At 49.5% G+C, this 23,791-nt stretch overlaps 1 protein-coding gene across 1 annotated transcript in view; it reads left to right on the forward strand.

Annotated features, from left to right (window-relative positions):
• MARCHF4 (membrane associated ring-CH-type finger 4) overlaps nucleotides 1-23,791 on the forward strand; it is a 104,858-nt gene that overhangs the window by 77,584 nt on the left and 3,483 nt on the right. The window contains exons 2-3 of the mRNA XM_067740668.1: nucleotides 2,453-2,608; nucleotides 8,244-8,436. Of these exons, the coding sequence (XP_067596769.1) occupies nucleotides 2,453-2,608; nucleotides 8,244-8,436 (349 nt within the window). The remainder of the gene's footprint in view (nucleotides 1-2,452; nucleotides 2,609-8,243; nucleotides 8,437-23,791) is intronic.

Genomic DNA, 23,791 nt, shown 5'->3' on the forward strand with positions numbered 1-23,791 from the left:
GCACTGTTAAAGTTGGATGGAGTGTGGGATTTCCCTGGCGGTCCAGTGGTTAAGACTCTGTGCTTCCACTGCAGGGGGCACAGGTTCGATCTCTGGTTGGGGAATTCGGACCCCACATGCCATGGGGCATGGCCACAAAAAAAAAAAAGTGGGATGGATTGTCTAATTGTTTCAGGCACTGTACTAGGTGCTAAGGGTGCAAAGATGGATATAAGATACAAATGCTTCTGTGAAGGGTCACACTGTAGTGACCCAGAGACACATGGGGGAAGTGCTCTCACAGTGGGTATAGGCAGGCTCCAGGCTTTCAGCCACAGTGAGGTGGCCTGTCAACACTGGAGGATCAGAGTGGGGAACCAGGGAGGACTTTATGGGGATGAGGCACCCTGAGCATATCTGCCACCATGTTCCTTCATTGTACATATATACAGGGAGTGCTGGGCACTGAGTGAGGTGCTGGGGTCCCAAGGTCAACAAGATGGACATGGTTCCCATTCTTATGGAGTGGGCAGTCTCATCCCCGCTCCTCAGGGCCAGGCAGGAAACCTGAGCAGACACCTGACTTATGTTTTCACTCACTCAAACACAAAGGTTGTTGAGGACCTGCTGAGAGTAAGCTAGGCGCTGGGGGAATGGGGTGCAAAGATGAATGACCCCCACCATACCTGCCTTCCAGGCCTCCTCTGGGAGGTAGACAGGCATATGCAGAGAGCCTCATAAGGTTGTGCTGATAAGGCCCTCAGCGATCAAGGCATTGCACTCAACCTAGAGAAATCAGGGATGACTCCCTGTAGGAGGTGGCTTTGGAACCATCATGAAGACAGAGAAGCAGTTTGACAGGTATACCAGGTGCCAAAGGACACTCTAGAACACATCCAGGCCAAGGGGCAGTCTTTGAATGATAGAAATTGAAGTGAAAGATGATTCCAAGCATCTTGGGAGAAAATGGCTGGTTCTACAGTTTACAGCCAAGAGCATGATTAAATATACAAATGAAGCTCTGTAACCCATAGGTCAGGAGCTCCTGTGCCTGTTTATTCAAAGTTGGGAACAAGATGTGGTTTCCTGAATAGTGAAATCCCCAAACTAACAGAGATATGGCTTAAATGGCCGTATCTCAAATACATCAGCGTGGGGAGTAGGGAATGGGGCTGTGCATGGCAGCTCCTGGGTCCTTTGATAGGAGTGAGGCAGAAGACATTTTCCCAAAATAGATGAGTTGGGGGAGGGAGGGCATAGGAAGTAAGGAAGGGGGAGGCCATGGGATAGGTCAGAAGGGAGCACAGGGTGGGGAGTTGGGTGGGCCCCACTTCTGAAGTCCCTGAGAAGGTATATGAAGGCATTGGGTGGACAGGAGTCAGCAAGAAGAAATGATAGACCCTGAGTGAGGAGGGAGAAAAAGAACACACAGGGGGAGAGAGGGGAAAGGGAGGAGAGAGGAGAGAAGAGGAGTCAGCGAGGGAGGCTCAAGGAGGTCCTCTGGGGCTGCAGCATCAGGCCCAGCAGGAAGCAGACGCAGGCTTCAGTCATGGTCATGTGACGTGTGATCGCGGGGTGCTCTGGAAACTGAACTCAGCTCTGCGGTCCACTCACAAGGGGCTTCAAATCCAGCCACCGCCTTTGCCTCCCTGCTTCGAGGCCTGCGCCAGACTGGGCTTCCCAGTCACTCCCAACCAGGCCCGAGGGACGTGCCCGGAGGGCCCCAGGCCTTCCGAGAGGGCACCTGCCCAGCCTCCTAGGTCCCCAGGATTCAGGCCTGCCTGCTGTTTTTGTCACTCTGGGACCAGGGGCAAGAGGCTTCACAGAGCGGACCTGGGTCTCTACGGGCCGTCCTTCAGAAGAGTGCGAAAGCTCAGGACCGGAGCTCCGGACTCAGGCAAAATGATCCTCACGATACACCGTATTCAAAACGCGGATTCGCTGTTGACATTTGACTGTGGGGATGTTTTACGTTGAAAAGTGCCACCTAGATTCCCACATGTACAGCCGGTAATGGCTGTCCCTGCAACTGGGGTCTGGGCCCTCCGATCCGTCCTAATCTCCACCAGCTGGCTTCTGTCACTTGTGTCGCCTGTCTGGCCCTGAGAGCATTTGAGTTTGAGACCCCTGGCTGAGCCTTTAAAGAGAAACCTGTCTAGGCTGACACCCCCTTTGGATGGCAGAGGGCTTCCACAGAAAGCCCCCGACTCATTTCCGCAGAAATCCTGGGACTTGGGCAGTACCGAGTAGGAGCCGGGGGCTCAGAATCGTTAGCTGACTTCACGGAAGCTGGGGATCTGGAGGGCAGGCCTCCGCGCTAGTGTCTGGGGCCTCCCAACTAAGCCTGTGGTCTGGCCTGCCCCGAGACGGGGAGGGCTGGGGGGCAAACCAGCACTCAGGAGGCCAGACCCCCAACGCCACCCCCTAGACGGCGGGGCTCGGGCCTCACCACCCTCCGCCTCTCTCCCTGCAGGGGGAGCTGCTGAGCCCGTGCCGCTGCGACGGCTCGGTCAAGTGCACGCACCAGCCTTGCCTCATCAAGTGGATCAGCGAGCGGGGCTGCTGGAGCTGCGAGCTGTGCTACTACAAGTACCACGTCATCGCCATCAGCACAAAGAACCCTCTGCAGGTACAACCGGGGGCTGCCCGCTGGGACGCTGGGGCTCCGGCCCGGGCTTTCCCACACCCCCTGCTTTTCGGCGGGAGGACGACTTCACCTTAGAGTCTGGGTGGTTTGGAGAAAAAGAACGAGATGGGCCAGGTGGGCGAGACGGCAGATGGCAACCGGGCAGGAGGGGGTGAAAGAATTTTTGTGTTTTCTCTTAAGGCTCAGCCAGAAGAGGAGAAAGGGATTGGGGCCAAGAGAGAGAAATAGATATAGAGGGAAAGAAATGTGGAGAATCAGATGGGAGAGAGAGAATAAGTGAGCTAATGGATGACTGAATGAATGGATGAAATCAGAAAGATAAGGAAAAGGAATAGGAAGAAAAGAGGGGAGGAAGGGAAGGAGGGAGGAAAAAACAAGGAAGAGCAGAGGACAGACGAGTGCAGGAGGGGAAAAAGGTAGGGTGGGAGGGTAAGGAGAAAGACAGTGGTAAAGCTACGGGCGGAAAAGAAGAAACAGAGAGAGAGGAGACTCAGTGGTACTTCCCAAACTTGAATGTGTCCTTCACCTGGAACCTGGTCAAAACACAGACTGTGATTCAGGCACGTGGGGTGGGGCCTGAGATCCCGTGTTTCTAACAAGCTATCGAATGATGCGGATGTGGCTGGCCCACAGACCATCCTTCCTGTGATAAGGGACTAGAGAAAAATGGACGAGACAGGAGAGGGAAGCAGAGGAAAAGAGAAGAGGGGGCAAGGAAGAAAGAAATGGGAGAGACTCTGAAGAGTTGTCTGTGAAGGGCCAGGGCAGGGAGGGCAGGGCTCGGGTGGGCTCTGCGAAACAGATTCACACAGGGCTGGACCCATCAGAACTAAGGGCTCCCCCACCGTCCTCCCCGAACCCTGCCGCCCTGCCCGGATACATCCATCACCCCCAAGCAGCTGGCAGGCCCTGCACCATGTCGTAAATCCTCCGAATCACACAGCTCCCCCCGCGAGGCACAGAGAGAGAGAGAGCGCTTTGCTTCTGAAAATACCTCCACAAACGCACGGTCAGCCAGTTAAGCTGCACATAATCAATGAACCGGCGCGCTAGTGAGGGCGGGAACTCAGCAGCTTGGCAGCCGTTGTCTCTCTCCTCCTCTCCGAGGGGGTGGGAGGGAGTCAATCCTGCAGCCCCAGGAGGGCGAGCGCTCTGGGGGTGATGGTGGCATGGGATCTTTGCATGAAGGGCAGCTGGAAACACCTGGCGTTGCAGTGTCCGCACGTGCGGGCCAGCGGGGAGGCTTATTTCCGGAAGGAGGCATTAGAGCCCCCAGGCACCTCGGCCATCCTGACAGTGTACCAAGGGGTCAGAATAAGAAGTGCTTCTCCCTGCGCTGGTTCCATCTTTAGCCGTTCATTCCAAAATCTTGAAGTGTCTTAAAATAGCAGTGCCGTGAGGCAGCTGACTCCACGCCCTGGAGTGCGTTAACTCTTCCCTTCCTTCTCAGCTGATTCAAACCTTGGAAAAGGGTCAGAGTCCAAACCCACAAACTCACCCCCAAGTGCCCCCTTGGCCCCGCCCTTGGCTCATAAACAGGAATCAGCCCTCGACACAAAAAATGAAGAACCATTTAGGGATAACTTTTTCCTGGGGGTAAAGAAAAGATAAGAAAAGGTCATTCTAATCTCATAAGTGCGGTAAGCAGATGGCAGTATTGACAAATTTGATCTATGGCTTTATTCTTAAGTTACTACCGTGTCTTTAACTATGAGTTTTTAGTCACTGGAGACTCTCTGATTCTGTTACTTCTGGATTGGGAGCGGACCATTGCATTCAATGGTGTGTGCTCAGTAAATGCCATTTCACTTTTCCAGATAGTACCGGAAGAAGGATGTAGTCCGGACTGGCAGCAGTGTTGTGTGATTGTGGCCCAGATTGTCCCAATTGCATGTCCTGGGCTCGGGCTCAGCCAGGTGTGAGACGGCTGCTTGCTCAGCCGTGGCGGGGCAACTTCTGCTCTCCCAGGCGAGCCCGACCATCTGTGGTACAGGATGGAGCAGGCAGGCCCTACCACGAGCGAGCAGAGCAATGGATGGGGTGCCGGAGCGACCTCTGCCGTCAGAGTAGGAACGTTTCTTCCAGGTCTCAGATCTCTCACCTCTTGGTTCATGCCCCATACGATGCTGTGAGAAACCGTGGACAAGACAGCACGTTATCTCGGTGACCCTCCGCAAGCTCTGTTTCTAGAAAGAGCCCCTGAGAAAGGAGGCGTTTCAGGGCAGCCTTGTGGCCTCAAGGCTCTGTGGCTGCTTCTCATCCTCTTTGCTACGCCTGAACTGCCATCATATTAATGAACATTTAGTTAGTGCTAACTGGGGACCAGTCAATGTTCTAGGTATTCCCATACATTATCACATTTAATACTGAAAACAACCCAATGCACTATTATTATTCCCAGTTTACAGATGAGACAGTAGAGGCACAGAGGGGTCAGCAGTTTGTCCAAGGTCACCCTGGTGGAGCAGGGTTACATCCAAGGGGTCTGACTTCTGAGTCTGGCCCTTAACCTCTATCCTGCAGTGCCCAGCACGGAGTTTGCTAAGTACAGTTATAAGTAGGCCCACCCTGACATGCATAGCTGTACTTTTGCTGAAACATAATGAAGAACAGAAATGATGGCAGCGTGTACCCTTCAGAGCACTGATTAATTTCACTTAACCATCACAATACTCTAGGAAGCAGGAGGTACCAACTATCTCCACTTTTTGGAAGTCTTGATGATTTTTTTTTAAATATATATTTTTTTGTAAATGTATTTATTTATTTATTTACTTTTGGCTGTGTTGGGTCTTCGTTGCCGCGTGGGCTTTCTCTAGTTGTGGTGAGCTGGGGCCCCTCCTCATTGTGGTACATGGGCTTCTCATTGTGGTGGCTTCTCTTGGTGCAGAGCATAGGGCCTAGGTGCACGGGCTTCAGCCGTTGCAGCACACGGGCTCAGCAGTTGTGGCTTGCGGGCTCCAGAGCACAGGCTCAGTAGTTGTGGTGCATGGGCTTAGTTGCTCCGTGGCCTGTAGGATCTTCCCGGACCAGGGCTCGAACCCGTGTCCCCTGCATTGGCAGGTGGATTCCCAACCACTGCACCACCAGGGAAGTCCCCTTGATGATTTATTGACTTCTCCCAGGTCACAGTCCACAAGCTGGAGAAGAGCTGGGTTAGGATTGGGTCGCCTGGCCCTTGCTCACTTCCCCGTCCTGTTATAAGGAAGGAATCATCCCGTCTTCATGCGCTTTCCTCTTTGTCTCTCCATTTGCTGCACAGCAGGGCACGGAGAAATCTCAGGACACTGCGATCGGGATCTCGCTGGGGACGAAGCTCTGGGTGTCTGGCGGTGGCACAGCCTGGTGCCTCTGGAGCCCTTCTCCCCTTCCCAGCCTCCCTGGGAGATTGCAGAGCTCTCCTGTCCTCTGCTTTCTCCTTGCAGCTCTGTGGAGCCTCCCATCGGACAGACAGGAGGAGAGCCTTGTGCATATCACCCCGTCCTGTTCTTTCTTCTTCCTGCTTCAAATTGTAGTCGGGAGCGCTGTTTCGTTTCCTCAGGTGGCTTAGGGGCTGGTAGGAAGGGGCTTTAGGGATTAAGGGGAGCTTCCTGTGCCTCTCCATTTGGGGTTTGTGAAATCTGGAGCAGAAAGGGAGGGTATTGATGTCACAGTGGTGGAAACAAAAAGCTCAGTCAGGAGGCAGGCTCTGGAAGAAGCATTTGTCCTCTAAGAGAGGAGCCTGTCGGATCAGGCCATCTTCTGGAAAATGCCTTTGTTATGTGTAACCCTAGGCTGGAGAGTGGAAAATGTAAAGGCCCAATTACCTGTGATGGGATGCGATCTGTATAATTAAGTGCAAAGGCTAATGTCCTACATCTAGACTAGCAAGCAAAATGTTTTCCAGTAGTTACAGTTCCTTAGGGGCGTCTGGTCAGTCCTGGCTGGAGCCAGAATCAGTGCTTCCATCCAGGCCATTTAATGTGCAGGGAAGGCTCACTGTTGGCAGAAGGAAGGTTGTCTGCCTTTCCTTGAGAGTTCTGAAATGCCTCCTGAAATGTCTCCTGAAATGCCTTCTGGGGATGCTCTCTGCAGGGCATTATGCAAACTGCTACAGTCAGGAGATAGTCCTTCCCTCCACCTTCCCAAACCAGATCCTGTCACTTCCCTTCTTAAAACTGTTCAAGAGGGCTTCCTTGGTGGCGCAGTGGTTAAGAGTCCGTCTGCAAATGCAGAGGACACGGGTCCGTGCCCCGGTCTGGGAAGATCCCACATGCCGCGGAGCGGCTGGGCCCGTGGGCCATGGCCGCTGAGCCTGCGCGTCTGGAGCCTGTGCTCCGCAATGGGAGAGGCCACAACAGTGAGAGGCCCACTTACCGCAAAAAAAAAACTGTTCAAGAGCATCATGTTTACTCTTATGATAAAGTCAAAAATCTGTGCATGTTCTTCAAGCTCCCACGTGGTCTTCCCTTCTTACTTTCCCAGTCGTCTCACCCCATACTCCCTGCTCTCTGCTCCCCGCCTCTCTGGTCTTCTTCCAGGTTTTCATGTTCACCATGCTTTCTGCTGTCACAGGGCCTTTGCACATGCTCTTCCCTCTGCGGAGCATGCCTCCCTCCTCTCTTTGCCCAGTAAATTCCCAGTCAACTCATTGCTTCCTGTGGGAAGTGAAACCCCCTATTGTAGGCTCTCACATGCCATGTACCTCCCTTTCTTACTGCAGATGAATTGCTGTAGTAAATAATTCTTTGGTTGTCTGTGTTCCCTAGATGAAAAGCCCTGTGAAGGCAGAAGTCTTGTATGTTTTTGCTTACTGCCTTGTCTTCAGCACCTAGCAGGATGCCTGGCACAGAGAGAATACCCAGTACATATTTGCTGAGCAACAGTATGAATAAATTCCAAACCAAAATCCAACTCATGGCTCATCTAGGCCTATGCTACCTGGGCCAGCCATTGACTCATAGAATTTTGGAGTAGAAACCCACCCACACCCTAGCCTTCAACCCATCCATCAATACTGCTATTAGCATAGTGCTTTTTTCTGTTTTAAAAAACCCCTGAAATCTCAGTGTTCATATACGGTCAGTAAATTATACTGTTTTTCTTACCTCTCCCCCACATCCTGTGTCCTGTCTTTGTCTGTTGAATTGGGAATCTCTAGCATGTATATTAAATGACATGCCAAGTGGTGTTGTAGAAAACAAGTGAAAAAAATAATAACAATAAAAATGTCCTGTGCCCTCTCAGCACCTGTTAGTGAGAAAATAATGTGCTGCTCAGAAAAGAATATCCTGGGGACCCGGAACACCACCCACACTCTGCATTTCCACTTTTTCTTCCCATTTTTCTGTCTGTATCCTCATCAACCACAAAGGCCTTCCTTCCCAGCCATGCCCGCCCAGAACCCCCTCCCTGTAAAGGCTTCCGATCATCTAGTGTGATACAGGTTTCCTCCACATCAAAAGCAGTGTCAGCCTCAGGAACTTGCAAATATAGCCATCGCATTACAAGTTGGAAAGCCCAGGTTTAAATCCAGAGGCGAGAGGTTGGGGCAGCAGAAGGAAGACGGATGGGAATGGGATGGACGTGGGGTGAGGGCATCCAAGCAACCGCTAACCCGCCATTCTCTTCTCTGCAGTGGCAGGCCATCTCTCTGACAGTCATTGAGAAGGTTCAGATCGCAGCTGCCATCCTGGGTTCCCTCTTCCTCATCGCCAGTATCTCTTGGCTCATCTGGTCGACCTTCAGCCCCTCAGCAAAATGGCAGCGCCAAGACCTCCTCTTCCAGATCTGCTACGGGATGTATGGATTCATGGATGTGGTGTGCATAGGTGGGTCTGGGGCTGGTCTCTACCGGAAATGGGGAGCTGCATACTGATGAGTTACACATATCCCTCAGGGTCCCTCCCCCTTGAAGGTCAAAGCAGAGAGGGCACCAGGCTTGAGACCTGTGAGCTCGGGAGGGGCCAGAGGCTTAGATTTGAGGGGTGAGTAGAGAGTAGGAGGAAGCAGAGCAAAGGAGGAAGATCTAAGTGATTCCCAAGCAAATCTGCCCTTCCCAGTTGAAGATAAGAATAAGGAACCTTGTCCTAAAAATATCTGAGAAAGGTAGGTTGGTCAGTCTACCTGCCTCAAGCAAGTTGTGGAAGGCCTCTTATCTGTTGTGTGCACCACCGTTGCCAAGTCATGACAAAGGATGCCTGTACATTTAATTCCGTTCTCTTCACAGCAAAACGCCCAGAAACAGCCATGACGATACCTGCTCCCTTCATTTCCCAGCTTTCTTTAAGCCTATTAATGCCCAAGCTTTCTCTAGCCTAGTGGTTTGCAAAGTGTATATAGTCCTGGGGTTCCACACACAACTTCAGGAGCCACTGTTAGGACTGGAGAATGAAATGCTATACAGACAGGCTCTGAAACTTCACCCCTGCCTCACCCTGAGCTTCTGCACTTTCATCTGTTTATATATGTGTCTGTTCCAGGTAAGGTTTTGTTTTAAAACCTTCAGTGTTTTAGCAAAAGGTTGGAAACCCACCACTGCCGTTCCTGCTTGTTTCCTTACGCCTTTCCCAAATGTACGTTCCCTCCTCTTCCATTATGTCAGGTTGGTTGGTGGAGGGCTCTCTGTTTTTCCCAACAGATGACTGTGGCTGTCAACTCTGAAGTCTTCATCCAAGTGACTGAGGAGGTGGGGAATGACCCCGGTTTTCTCTGAGTGAATGAAGCATGCTCAAGCCCTGGTCATACACCCCAACCTGGACCTCTCAGGTTAGCCCCCAGGCTGCAGCGCTGAGAGTACCAGAGCTCCACAGTTGTCCTCGCCGCACATCAGTCTGTGTATGATGTCAAATATGCTACACTACTCTGTTTGGCAAGAAAACATCTATTAGCTAGAATTGGGCTGAGAGGGTGTTCATTTTCTTTGGGGTCCTTTAATACTGGGAATCAGAGAGGCCTGGAGAATTGCATACCGATTACAGCAGCCAGAGACCAGTGATGCTGGAACTTGTAAACTTGTCTAAGCGTCTTGCTGCCTCTCCCTGCTGGCTAAACTCCACCCTAAGTACCTCCCCGCTAAGTTCAAGAGCCTTTTAAACACGGCCCCGTAGGCAGTGAAAGCAACAGACCGCCCAGGCTTGGAGGCCTGTGCAAGAGAGAGGACTGTGGAGGGGGAGGAATTTGACTTTGAGGCGTTCTAATTCAGTTCCCTCTCCTACCAGACTCCTTTCCTACTCCTGCTGGGGCACAGGCTGTAGATGCCAAAAACCAGGTGCGTCTCCATATGGAGGTGTGTGGCTCCGGCATGGAGGTGGAAGCAGTGGAAGCCTTCCTGTAGGGGCCCTTCCAGCTGCCCTTCGTTCTCCTTCAGGCAGGCTTTTGATCAGTCCCTGGTGTGCGCATCTGTGAGACATGCTTTCCTGTCACGTGGTGTATGGATAAGCTTTGGCTGCAGTAACAAACAGCTCCAAAATCGCACTGCCTCCCAACAAGCATCTATGTCCCATTCATGGGTCTGCAAGGTGGTTTGGTTCTGCTGGGCTTGGCTGGACTTAGCTTCTGACTGTGTATTGGGTTCAGGCCTTCTCCTCATGTTGGGGCCCAGGCTAAAGGAGCAGGGACTACTGGGGTGTGTTCTTCTAGCCAAGCACAGGAGCACAGGAGTATGGGTGGAAACTTGCAGCGCTTCTCAAAGCTTCTGCTCAGTACTGGCACCCTGTCCCTTCTGCCCACAGCCCATGGGCCAGTGAAGTCACCAGTAAGCTCCTCCCCTGGAGGGAGCGTGGGTGAGAGAGAGAAACATAAATACCACCTCCCAGTCAGGGCTCCATAGATTTGAAAGCGGAGAGAACAGGACATAGGAGAGAATTGGTCATGTGATCGACCAGTGCAACTCCCTTGTTTTGAAGTTGAGAGAACAGGGGCCCAGGGAAGGGAAGTAATCTTCTCAAGATTGCTCAGCTGGGATTAGCAGCAAGGTCTCCCAGCTGGCGGTCTAATACTCTTTCCATTATCCTTGCATCAGATACCAGGAATCCTGCAGAGTCACTTGTGGAGTACCTACAGATGCCACCTATGACTTTGAAGGCACCTGGGCCCACTTACAGGAGGGGCCTTCACCGCAGGCCTGCTCCCTGGGGCTCTGAGCTACCCAGCACCCCTACTCGGACCTGCCTAGTGCTCATGGGGTCTCCCCTGAGGAGGGGTCCTCAGCTCCATCTCCTCTGTCTCTTCCTGGCCCCGATATCTACCTGCCTGCCCCCGGCCCACTTTTCTCTCTCTTCTTGTATACACGTGGCACTCAGTCACTCCGTTTATGGGAGACGCAGAGGGAGCCATGTACTGAGAGTGTTCACATTGCTGTCCTTCCTTCCAAGCTCTCAGGAGAGCATCCTTTCCCAGGTGTACAGCCACACCATGAACTATCCACTCTGCTCAGGCAGCCAGCGACTGCTTGGAGACAGCCAGTGGATAGAAGGGGCATGCATAGGGACCCTAATCGCTTTCGGTGCCGTCCAAAAGTGGTCAGATATATTTAGATTTAGACTATCTCACCTTTAAAAAGTTCAGACTGCTCTATTATTTTATTGATTCTAACTGGAGGTAATTCTGTTTCAGAAGCGTGTCCCCAGGGGCAATGATTATTCCCCCCATTTTTCGGATGGTGAAACTCTGAGACTGAAGAATTTGTCTTAGGTTAATTCAGGCAGCACGGTAGGGCTCTCATTTCAGGGTTCAGGGTTTTTTTGTTTGTTTGTTTTTTGCAGTACACCGGCCTCTCACTGTTGTGGCCTCTCCCGTTGCGGAGCACAGGCTCCGGACGCGCAGGCTCAGCGGCCATGGCTCACGGGCCCAGCCGCTCCGCGGCATGTGGGATCTTCCCGGACCGGGGCACGAACCCATGTCCCCTGCATCGGCAGGCGGACTCTCAACCACTGAGCCACCAGGGAAGCCCTGTTTGTTTGTTTGTTTGTTTTAAGAGATGCTGTCCATAGGAGAAAATGCTGGGAGACAAAGTTAAAAAGGAAGTAATATGTGATCTAGTTAAGAGAGTGGGAGGTGATGGGCCAGAGCTGGAAGGCACACATTCTTGTGGTGGTTGCGATGATGATGATTTTGATGATGATGATGATCAAGAGTAATGATGGTGGTTGTAAGGGTGAAGTTCAAGCACGAGACACTTCTCCTCTACCATGTTCTGGTCAGTTGCAGTGGAGGCGGGGGGAACACACAGCACTGCAAAAGTGGGTGTAAGTCCCACGTACCGCAAAAAAAAAAAAAAAGTGGGTGTAAAAATGTCAGCTTTTAAGGGCTCTCTGGAAGGGAAAGTCAGGTGGAGCCTCTTTATTTTTAGGCTTAACTAGACATTCAGACTTACGGAGCTACAGGAGAGCATGAGATTCACCTAGAGGAATGCAGGACAGGACCCACAGCCTCCATAAGGCAGGTCCAGCTTACCTCTGCAGGCGAGTCCTCGCCACACTCCCGATCCTAGTGTAGGGCTAGTCTCTCAGCCCCCAAATGATAGTTCAGAAACGAGGAGATGAGATCCACAACAGTGGGTCCATCTTGGCCTAGTGTCCAGGGTCCCCGCAAAAGCCACACTTATTCACCAGAGTCACTGGACTCAGAAAGCCCAATGCTACAGCCTCCCAGCAGTCTTCACGGTAAAGCGCCCACCCGTCAGGGGTCACCTCCAACTTAGGCAATGTTATAACCCAGCTGACGCTCCACCTTCAGCAGGTTTTCAGGGGCGACACAAACCAGAATGCCAACCCAGGGTCCAGTCTGTTCCTCTAGAAGGAGAGTGTGCCGTAATTTCTCTCCTACACCTCCTGCCTCCATTCACGAATCTGCACTTCTGGCCTGATTCACTGAACCAATGGGAGGCAGAGAAGCTAGAACAGGGACAGCGACCAGGCTGGGCCAGCCAGGAGGAGGCACGATGTGGTCCTTTTACTGCACAAAGATGGAAACCACAGAGAGCCACGGGGGGGCACCTACAGGCTTCTGAGGCAGTCACCAGCTTTAAAACTCAATCATTGAGCTCACTTCCATTGGAAAAGAAGAAACTTTCCTTCCAGAAGTCCTGGGAGAGTGGAAGAAGATGATATGAAAAGGTGGGCGGAGGAAGGGCGGGATCCTCACCAGAGAGTGGGTGGAAGTGGAAATGAGGGAGGTGGGTGTTTTCAAGAGATGTTGGGCAAATAAAGATGTTGACGGAAAGAACCCATGTCCATAGACCCAAGCTGCCTGGATAGATGGAGCAATTTAGTACCTGGATAGAAATTTTATCCTCGGGAGAAAGGAAAATGAGTCTAGCCCCGTGTGAACTCAAGAGGTGGAGTAAGAAAGGAATAAGACCGTTCGTTAAAATAATTCCTTGAACTTTCTCTACTCTTCAGACACCTTGGTCTATCCCCTAGACTGTTAAATGGCCTCAGATAGTATAAATCTGAGTTAACATAATATAGAGGTTTAATTAATCCTTAAAAATGTATTTCGCTTTTCTATCAGAGTGGTGTGCTAAGGGAAAGTTGGTGAGAGTGGGAGAGGCACATGAGGAGAAACTCCACTGAGCACCAACACCAGCTCAGCAGATATTCTCTGCCATGAAGCTAAGAGGACGCAGAGTCTGGGACATGGTCAGCTTGCTGTTTGTGAAGCTACGTCAGCCCCATCCATGGCTGTGTCCACCTGGCTGGCCTCCAGGTCAATCAGTGAAGGCAGTGACTATCAGACAATGGCCTTTGGTTCTCACCAAAGGATTTTGCCTGAAATGGTTTCCAGGAAGGCCCGGATTCTCTGTTTGATGCAGCATGGGTCCAGGGTTGTGGACAATGTCTCTGGACTTGGTCCTATCAGAGGGTTGTATATTCTGGGCTATGGGCTGCCTCTACAGTTGGCTTACAGTCCTAACTCCCTAGACCAATCTGTGCCACTGTGAAAGTCAGATGTAAGTTGCTGTAGACAGAGCAAACCACCAAACCCCTGCAACAGAGAGGAACTGAGAAAGGGGCCAACAACTCTAAAAGATAAGCAAGGTAAGTATTATCCATATTTAACAGGTGAGAATAGGTTTAAAGCAGTTGGGCTCCAGGTAACATAACTAAGAGATGGCAGAGCTGAGGACCGGACCACGAACTCCTGGCTCCAATTCCTGGGCACTTTTTACCGCCTATTTCATCTCTGATTGTGCTGTGAAATTGCAGATGCAGGGATTGGATGAGGAGGCAGGTTGAGGGGAAATTGGTCCAGTAATACCTTGACCCATAGAGTAATGGCTGGTAACAATAAGAAATTCAGTGAGCCCCAGCTGCTCCTGTCCCATACTCAGGGTTTTGGAGGTTAGCCGTTGTTGTACCTCCCTTTTAATCAGTGCTGTTCTGACACCAGCTGAGAGGGAGGCTTGAGAAGTTGAGATGAAATTTGGGTAGTTTGTCTCCCCATGACATTCTGGTGAAAGGTACTTGGGATGTGGGTGGCTAAATTTACTGGTTAGCATGGAATTAGGGAATCCACTCCTTCCTCAGAAATATTTATTGAAAGGGCACCTGCTCTCAAGGATCTTACACTTCACTGGGGATGCAGACAAGGTGATTACTGATGGCAATAATAAGAGCTGGGACACAGATATGAGTGAGCACAGGAAATGACTGAATCAGAGTGGGCTTGGGATGGTCAGATCCATTCATTCAGTATCATTTGTTGGATGTCTTGTTTTTTTCCTGAAACTAGGGAATATTAACACAGAGATGAATGAGACACAGCCCCTGCCCTCAAGGAGCTCACAGTCTACAAATAAATCACAACACAGCAGGAGTTTTACAAGATATAGAGGAAGGTAGAACCGAGCAGAGAGCAATTAACTCTCTTAGAGGTGTCCAAGAAGGGTTTCTAAAGGAAGGAACCCTAACCTTGAGCTAATTTTAAAAGATATGTCAAAATTTATCCAGGGGCTTCCCTGGTGGCGCAGTGGTTGAGAGTCTGCCTGCCGATGCAGGGGACACAGGTTCGTGCCCCGGTCTGGGAAGATCCCACATGCTGCAGAGCGGCTGGGCCCGTGAGCCATGGCCGCTGAGACTGCGCGTCTGGAGTGCTCCGCAACGGGAGAGGCCACAACAGTGAGAGGCCCGTGTACCGCAAAAAAAAAAAAAAAATTTATCCAGAAAAGTGGAGAACTTTCCAGGCAGAACATGTGTAGAGACACAGAAACATGTGAGAAAAAGGTGTGCTTAGGAAACTTTGGGCAGATTTATATGGCTTGGTGCAAAGAGCCAGGGTGGAGAGGTGGGTCATGGGGATGGGGAGGTTGGTAAGAACCAGATCTCACAGATCACGAATCACGTGCTAAGCAGCTCAGACTACCCTGTTGGTGATGGGGAGGGATTGATAAGATTCTATACGGAGAAGAATTATGACCAGATGTGTGTTTTAAAGAGACAGCTCTGGTAGCTGTGGGGAGGATGGATCAGAGCTGGACAGACTAGACATTGGGAGAGGCCAGCTGGAAACATGCTTGTAATAGTCTGAGCAAGAAGGAAAGAGATGCAAAACAGTGGCAATGGGGAAGAAGTGTATGGGATGACCTTGAGCAGCACATAGGATGTGGACTTGATAGGACTGTCTGAACTCCTTCAGGCAACTGGGAGCCCCGGGGCTCTGGCTCGAGTGGGGACTAGGCGCCATTGCTGAGCATGAGAATGGGGTGGGCAATGGATGAAACAAATGGGAAACAAAGTATATGTCTTCAGCAAAGGCAGCAGAAAAAAAAAAAAGGACCATCCTAAACCTAAAATCTAGGCAGAGAGGCAAGAGGCAGTTGCTAAGTCAAGAGTTTGCAGTAGGAGAGATGCAAGGCACGTGGAGGACATTATCTGCAAAGAGGAGAATGCAAGGCCAGGAAGGTGTCTCTTTGCTGGGGTAGAAAGAGGGAAAGGCTTTCTTTCAGTGCACAGGTGGTCCCCTCCTGTGACATAGAGGAAGATGTAGAGGGCATTGAACCATTTCTGACTAGGGCTGGTAAATGATAGGAAGGGGGACAGGTAAGGAAAGTAGGCAGTTGAAGACAGATTTGGAAGGCAACAATCAGAGGTGTTTGAAGATGTGGATTTTGAATAGATAACTTAGGAGGAATGTTCAGAGAGTAGATAACTAAGGACAGAGACCTGGGCAACATTAAACACTTACGGGATGGAAGGAGACAGAAGATGAGAAAACAGCAGGAGAGACTGAGCCACAAAACCCAGAGAGCTGGGTCTCCGAAGTGGCAGGCGTGGTGCTACATAATGGTCTGGGACTGCATGTTGCTCAGTTTCTTACTAACCTTTTGACCTTAAGTGACTTGCATAACCTCTCTCTGCTTTTGTCTTCCCATCTGTGAAATGGGCTGATAATACTGTCTTCAGAGGTTTGTTGAGAGGATTGAATAAGATGGCACGTGTAAAGGAGCAGGCACTTATACGTATCAGTGACCAGGGTAGGAGGTACTTGGTCAGGGTAGATTTCCCTCGAGGTAGACACTCAATAAAGGTATGCCAAAACAGTTAAAACCTGAATCCAGCCACAGCCTGGAGAGGCTGACCCGGAGTCCTCCCATAATTGAGAACCAGCTGTTATTTGGAGCAGTGCCTCTTCTGGAAGGTTTAGGCTCCCTCACCCGTGTCCCCTCAATGAGAAGATCTGATTACATCGAGCGTCCTCGTTCCACCTGCCTACTCTTCCGTCATCTCTAATGACGCTGTCTTCCCCGGCAGAGAAGTTGACAGAGCCACCCAGGAAACAAATGGGACATTCTCTGCTCCAGTGGGTCAAGTTATTAGGATTTAACAAGAGCAAATTAATTAAGGTCTCTGGCACCAAAAACATTTTTTTTTCACTCCACAGACCCAAGAGATTGGCCACCAAGAAGTCAACTCTGCAAAAATGAGGACCTCATCCTCATCATGTTTGTTTTTCGCTTGTGAGTGAAATAGGGTCAGGGTAAGGAAAGCGAGCAAGATTCTGAAGCAGCTCCAAATCTTTCAAACAGTGGCTTAGGGTAATTGATGAAGTTATAGAAAGGTTTTGTTAAAACTTCCTCTGTGTGCAGTATACTGAGTAACTTCCCTATGATTTAGAGGTACCTGATACCTGCCCTCTGAGATAAAGGGATTCAAATCCCAGTTTACAGCAAGTGGGCAGGGGGTCGGGGCAGCAGGGCTGTGAAAACACTGCTTTTCAAACTTAATTTTCACATTAACAAAAAAACACATATATGCCGCAAGGATTCCTTCCCTCCCTCCCTCCCTCCTTCTGGGTAGAAATGACCTCACCTGTCAAACCTCTTAATTCCCTGATTAGGAAACTGAAAATATGGAGGAGGCAGCCTGGTGCAGCAGAAGAGACTAGGCAGCAGAAGACCTAGATCTGATGAGCAGATAAGCTACCAGCTACCTCTGTGACCTGGGGCAAGTTACTGCCTCTCTCTACAACTCAGCTGACATACCTATAAACCGAGAGGGTTGAACCTGATAACCTACAAGGTCCTTTCAGGTCTGACATCCCAGGATTTTTGAATTACTTCCATCGCGAGAGGTCATGACTGTCGGAGGTTGACAATCGTGACTGCGGGGATGGCCAATACTGCTGGGCCAGGCCGAACCGCCCATAAGCATCCGCCACAGAAATGGGCCAGACGATGCTCAGTCCATGTTCCGTTACCTGCGTGTGGCTTATCCAACTTCCTGGATTAACTGTTAACACATGTCGCCCCACCCCCTTCCTTAAGCACCTCCCCTCCATCCCCCCACCCCCGCTTCCTGCGCGTGGTCACCCTTCTCCACACCTGAGCTGCTGGATGCTCGGAGGATGAAGGTGAACGATGTAGAAGTAGACACGCCAAGCACTCACTGTCCCCCTCCAAGGAGACCCCTTGGGAGGCAGTTCAGTTATTCCAGTTATGCTGACAAGGCTCAGATATTTCAGGAACAGCTCTTAGGAACTGCCTTGAGTGCCTGCAGCGCATTTTGGGATAGATTCAGAAGTGGCAAGTCTGTCCGTTGATGGTGGGTTTGTGGCTAGAAATAGCGGCAATCTGGTAAATAAAGTGGACGCTCCAGCCAGCTAATATATTTTGGGGACCACGTGAAATGTGCCATTGAGCCACAACTGCTTTTCTCTGTGGCCCCTGATCTAGCACTGAAGGTATTTCAGTTAGGGTAACTCCAGTAGATAGAAAAAAATGAAACCCCCAAATTCAGTGTTTTAACCCAGCAGAAGTTCCTGTCAGTGGGGGGTTCTCCTCCACACAGTGATTCAGGGACCGAAGACCCTAGCATCTTGTGGCTTCACAGTTCCTTAGGCTTTTGAATCTTTTATCTCCATCTAATAGAAAATACAAGAGGGCATGGATAAGGTGCGTGCGCGCGCACGAGCACACACCACACACACGCACACATACGCTTTTCCCCTCAGTACCCATTTCTTAAATCCTGGCTTCACTCATGCTTACATTCAGTGCCAGTCACCTAGCTCCACCCGAGTGCAGAGGGCTCTCTGAGCTCGGTTTCCTGTTCTGTAAGGTGGAGATAATATCACCTCCTTTATTGGGTTTGCGAGACAAGTTGACCATATTTGCAAAGCCCTTTTAGTGATAGGACATGGTAAACATTCAGTAAATATTGACTCTCATCACCAACACCGTCATCACCATCACCGTCACCATCACCATGACCTTCACCATCACCACCCAGCGTGGCTGAGAAATGCAGTTCTGTTAGTATCTGTTAGTATCTAAGCCTCATAAAAAACCCACAGGAAAAAAAATCTCCAGTATCTTAGGGCAGAGCTTCAGAAACACACTTCCAGGAACGGACCTCTCAATTACACCAATGCAAGAATATTTGGGACATGTGTAGAATCAGCTGGTTTCCAGAGCTCCTTTCAGGTCTAGCATGTTATTCATCTATAAACAATGAGTGAGGATTGGGAAGGACACTTAGGAGACAGAAGAACAGGTGCTTGTCGCTGGGAATGGGGTTGGCAATAAAGGAGGAGGAGATATGAGTGGACTTTTTCTGTCCTGTAATTTCCCTCAAACAATCAATCTCATGTGGCATTGAGTGTAACTGTATGCCCAGCACAGTGCAAGCATCAGCATACAGGATTCATTACCTCATTTAATCTCATAACTACCCTATAAGCAAGGGGATAGCAGCCCCCACTTTCTGATGAGGAAACCGAGGCTCAGAAAGAGGAATTAACTTACCTCAAGCCACAAGGCTAGTAAGTGGTAGGTACTCTGAATGTTCAATACGTGTTCATCAGTGAGCTGACCCTCAATGGTGGGACCCAAAAGTCTTTGGGTCTAGGAGAGGAAGTATCCATTTCTTCAGCTGCCTGAGCTTTTCTTGTCTGTCACATCTGGAAATAGAGTATTTTTTTAAATTACCTATAGCTCTTTGATCAAAATTCGGAGCCTTCCGTGAGGCAGTAGGTCCGGATAAGGACCATGTTCTCAGCAGTGCTGCTCAAGTGTGGTCCATACATCAGCATCACCTGAGAGCTTCTTAGAAATGCAAATTCTTAGTCCTCATCCCAGACCTACTGAGTCAGATTGTCTGGGGGTGGCGCCCAGGAATCTGTGTTTTCATAAACTCTCCGGTTTGAGAAGCGCTGTTGTAGAGTTAGTTGTCTGCAACCTTTATGCCACTTAAACTAGGATACTAGTAGGAGAAGAGGTGAGGGTGGGAAGCAGGATTTGGTGTCACTGAGGGGACCAGAGCTCTTCTCTGCATACTTCTCAGTCAGCCTTGGCCTATTAACTCCATACATTATGGGAATCTGTTTTTGTTCCATCACATGTGCTCATAGAAACACACAGTAGGTTCAGGAAATGCTAACTAAACAGAATTAAATTGTATCTCATCGCTATGCACACAGCAAGAACCAAAGACCAAAATTCAGCAGCGGAGGATTGGGATACCACGTCAGGGAGAACTCCCTGACAGCACTGTGGTGAGTTAGGGGCAGGGGGGCTGTGCAGGCAGGACAACCTGCTCACAATGGCCACCTTCCCTCCCATCCTCATGGGCCGAGCAAAGGGCCATTTCAGCTGGAGGCTCGGGGAAAGATACGATGACAAATGAAGGCTTCCAACATCCTATGGAGCCTACAGGAAGAGGGCCCCTGAAAGATGGAGACGTGAGAAAGAGGAATATTTGGGACATGTGTAGAATCAGCTGGTTTCCAGAGAAAAAAAAGTTCTTCTAGAACTGTATCAGTGAATACAGCCCAGGGTTGGGCACCTTGTTAGGTGGGTACTAGATAAATTAAATAGAAAACCCCAGAAAGGGACTCAATCAAAATGTGTTGAATTTCTGATATTGCCATGTATTCTAATTTTCTATTTTGTTTTTCTACTACTTCCCTGCCTCCATTCACCAATAGCCTTCTTTCCTCCTGTTCTAACTTTAGTCTCTCTTTCTCTCTATCCATTTTCCCATTCATCTTCTTTCTCTCCCATCTCTTCAACTTTGCCCACTTGACCTGTCCCTATCAAATGAGTGCCACCCATCTTCCCTCATTAAAAAAGATTCTGTGGGGCTTCCCCGGCGGCGCAGTGATTGAGAGTCCGCCTGCCGATGCAGGGGACACGGGTTCGTGCCCCGGTCCAGGAAGATCCCACATGCTTGCGTACCGCAAAAAAGAAAAAAAAAAAAAAAAAGATTCTGCGACTCAAGGAATGGATAAGTAATCTGTAGAGCAGGAAGCAGAGGGAGGGCTAGGGAGTGGATGCGAATGAGGTAGTTTGTGCTTTTCCAACTTTTGCCAAACAAGCATTATCTACAAAAACAGGTGCACCTTCCTTCCCTTCAGCCATCTATCCATTAAAATGGTTTAATTATTTCCTGAACACTAGACAGATAATTAGGCGGTAGCATTCAGACCAGAAATTTAAGCCACGCTCTTCAATCAGGGTAAAATTGTCTGATTAAGAAGCTAATTAAGAATCAAGTGTAGTGACTCTTATTGGAAACAGTGAGTTTGGGGCTTCAAAAAATCCTGATTCCCCCCAACCCCCGCAAAGACCCCTATGTCCTCCATCATCACCAAGGCTTCATTAAGCTCCCAATACTGTATTAACTGCCCAAGCCTCAACCATATCTGATCCCTGTCCTCGACGGGCTTACAATCTAGGGGAAAGGGCATAACAGTGTTCAAACAAGGCTTGTGAAATAAATGAACAAGTGAGCACTGCAGTGCCAAGGGTGCATAGGCATGTATTCAAAAGGTTGAAGGAAGCGATGAGAGTTGGCACATTGGGAGAGGGTGAGAAAGTGGGCAGAGAGGAAGTCTCCTTGTCCAGAGCCAGGCAGGAGATCAAGGGGTCCACAGGTGGTCCAAAGGAGATTTATGAACCCAGTAAAATCATAACGACAGTTCATGTGTCTGGGTTTTTTTCCAGGAATGTGGTCCTTAGCTTTCATCAGAGCCTCAAAGGGGCACATGATCCAAAAGATTAGGAACAACTGGGCTACAGGGAGGCTGTCTCTCCTTCAGTGAACCCTCGAAGACCTGTTGTACAAAGTACAATTTTAGGAGCTGTCGGAGTCCCGGAGGAAAGAGTAGCAGTGGGTGGCTGTCTTGTCTCCTAGAATCACGGCGTGTTGGAGGTTGCAGAGGCTTTGAGATGTTCCCATCCAGTCTCTTTGCTTGACGTGGAGTTGGCTGGAGTGACTCATTGCTGTTCGCTCCTATGAATCAGCTCTTCCTCGCAGGGGACAGACCAGCCGCCCCTGGATTTACAGGGATGCAAGAGAATCCCACTGTACCTCATCCCCAGTCATCTCCCTCACTGTGAGTCCAGCCTCCCAAACCATCTTCACCATATGGACAATCACCCCTTTCCTATGTTTCTCATCCTTTTACTGGCCCTTTCTTCCCAGCCCTTCCACATGCCCTCTGGACTTTATCGTCCACCACTGGCAACCTCTCCTCCGAGCATTCCTTTCCTCATCCTTTAATTGAAATAAAGCTGTCTCCTGAGGACATTGTTTCTTGCATGGCTGTCTTAAGTGGTGGCTGCCCTGTCTCCAGGACACTGTATCCTGGGGGCCTGGAGGTGGGCTGAGTCCTCCTTGCTCCCCATTACCATCTGCAAACTGCCTCTCTTCCTTTATCTTTCAGAAGCCCCAGCTCCTTTGAAGTGAATGTCATCATACTTCACCAGCCCTTTGACCTTCTTGATGCTGCTGGCTGATGACTGCCTACGCACTCCTCACATCCCCTGTGCACCTGGCTCACACACTCCCTCCCACCATACCTGTCTCAGCATCTCTGTAGATCAGTGGTCCTTGGAAGAGGTGTTCCCAGCCCCTAGGGGGCATTTTGCAAATGTATGAGGTTTTTGATTTCTTTTCTAAAGTGGCTGTGCCCCAGCATTTATATTGAAATTTATATTATCATGTTATAAAATGACGTCCCCTTTGTTCTTCTTTACAGAATCTGTTAGGGCATTATATTAATTAAAAAAAGAAACCATAGTAGCTTGGATTATTTTGTAAGTTTCATTTGGGAACAGAAAAGGGGATATTAAAATATATTTGTTATAATTTGTTATAAAAAGGGGGCATTTGGTCTGATAGAACTGAGGATATTCTATCAGAGGATGAGGATGGCTGATGCAAATAATCTATCCCACTCCCTGCCTTCCTCATTATTCCAGAACTTTCCCTCCAGCCCACCTCAGCCCCGTTCAAGTGGTCACTCCCTAGTGCTCATCATCACCAAGAACCCCATCCCTTCAAAATCTGGATTTAAACACCCCACTCTCTGATCATCACCCCCTATCCTTGTAGTTCACTGACTCTAGCAATTCTCCAAATCCATAGAAACCTCTTGGCATTGACCCTATCACTTTCCACTTCTCCATTTTCATTATTCCTTATCCCTTTGTGTTCTTACTTCCCTCCTTCCCGGTCTAGACTCCATGGGCCAACGTGATAACAGCTCCCTTTGCAAACATCCATAATTCTCATGTCCCACTCTCTCTCCTGCCATACTTACCTGGAAAGACAGTCTATGCTAATTAAAACCACCCAACCAATGACTAGACCCACTTTAAATTGTGGCCACAAATCTCAAATAGGTGCTCAACACTGTCAGATAATTCTACCTCCTCTCCCTTGTAAATTCATTCTCTCACTCTGCAAGATAATTATTTTCCACCTTCTCTTCTCCCCACAAATCTTCAATACTTTCCTGCCTTATCCCTTCCCACCTTAGCTGACGACTTCATGGAAGAAAAAGGTGCACTTGGATGAGAACTACCTGATTTTCCCACTATTGCATCTTTCCTCCTACCTCCTCTGTGCCCACCAAGCTAATTTCATCCTCATTGCACTTGAGCTGACCTCTCAACAGCATTTCAAGGAGTTATCACACTCTCTTTCATGAAACATGCCCTTCTCTAGACTTCTGGGTCTCCACACTTGCTGGTCTTGCTTCGACACTATTTATTGCTCCTTCAGAAACTCCCTTCCCGGCTCTGCCTCCACCAAACCTCCATATTACCAGAAGCTTCAGGCAAGACCTCTCCCTAAGCTTCAGACTCATATGTCCAACTGCCTACCTAGCCCTTCTATTGAGATTCCTATCAGGTGTCTTAAATTTACCATAACCAAAATATAACTATTAATGAATGCAGTAGGCTGAATAATGGTCCCCCAAGACACCCAGGTCCTAGTCCCTGTTAATGTTACCTTATATGGCAAAGGGGACTTTGCAGATGTGACTAATCTAAGAATCTTGTAACAGGTAGAGTTTCATGGATTATTCAGGTGTACCCAATGTAATCAAAGTGTTCTCATAAGAGAAAGGCAGAGGGAGACTCAATGACAGGAGAGGAGTAGGAGATGTGACATCAGAAGAAAAGGGCGGTGATGCCAGGAAGTGGCAAGGAACACAGGCAACTTCTAAAAGCTGAAAAAAGGCAAGGAAATAGATTCTCCCCTCAAAGCCACCAGAGAAAAAACAGCCCTGCTGACACTTTCACTTGAGCCCAGTGACACTGATTTTCAGACTTCTGATCTTCAGAACTGCAGGAGAATACATCTGTGTGGTTTCAAGCCACTGAATATGTGGTGATCTGTTACAGCAACAATTGGAAACTAATACAGTGGCTGCCACCACCACACAGATCCACAC

The sequence above is a fragment of the Pseudorca crassidens genome, chromosome 6 (genome assembly GCF_039906515.1).
Source record: "Pseudorca crassidens isolate mPseCra1 chromosome 6, mPseCra1.hap1, whole genome shotgun sequence".
In the NCBI taxonomy this organism is placed as follows: domain Eukaryota; kingdom Metazoa; phylum Chordata; class Mammalia; order Artiodactyla; family Delphinidae; genus Pseudorca; species Pseudorca crassidens.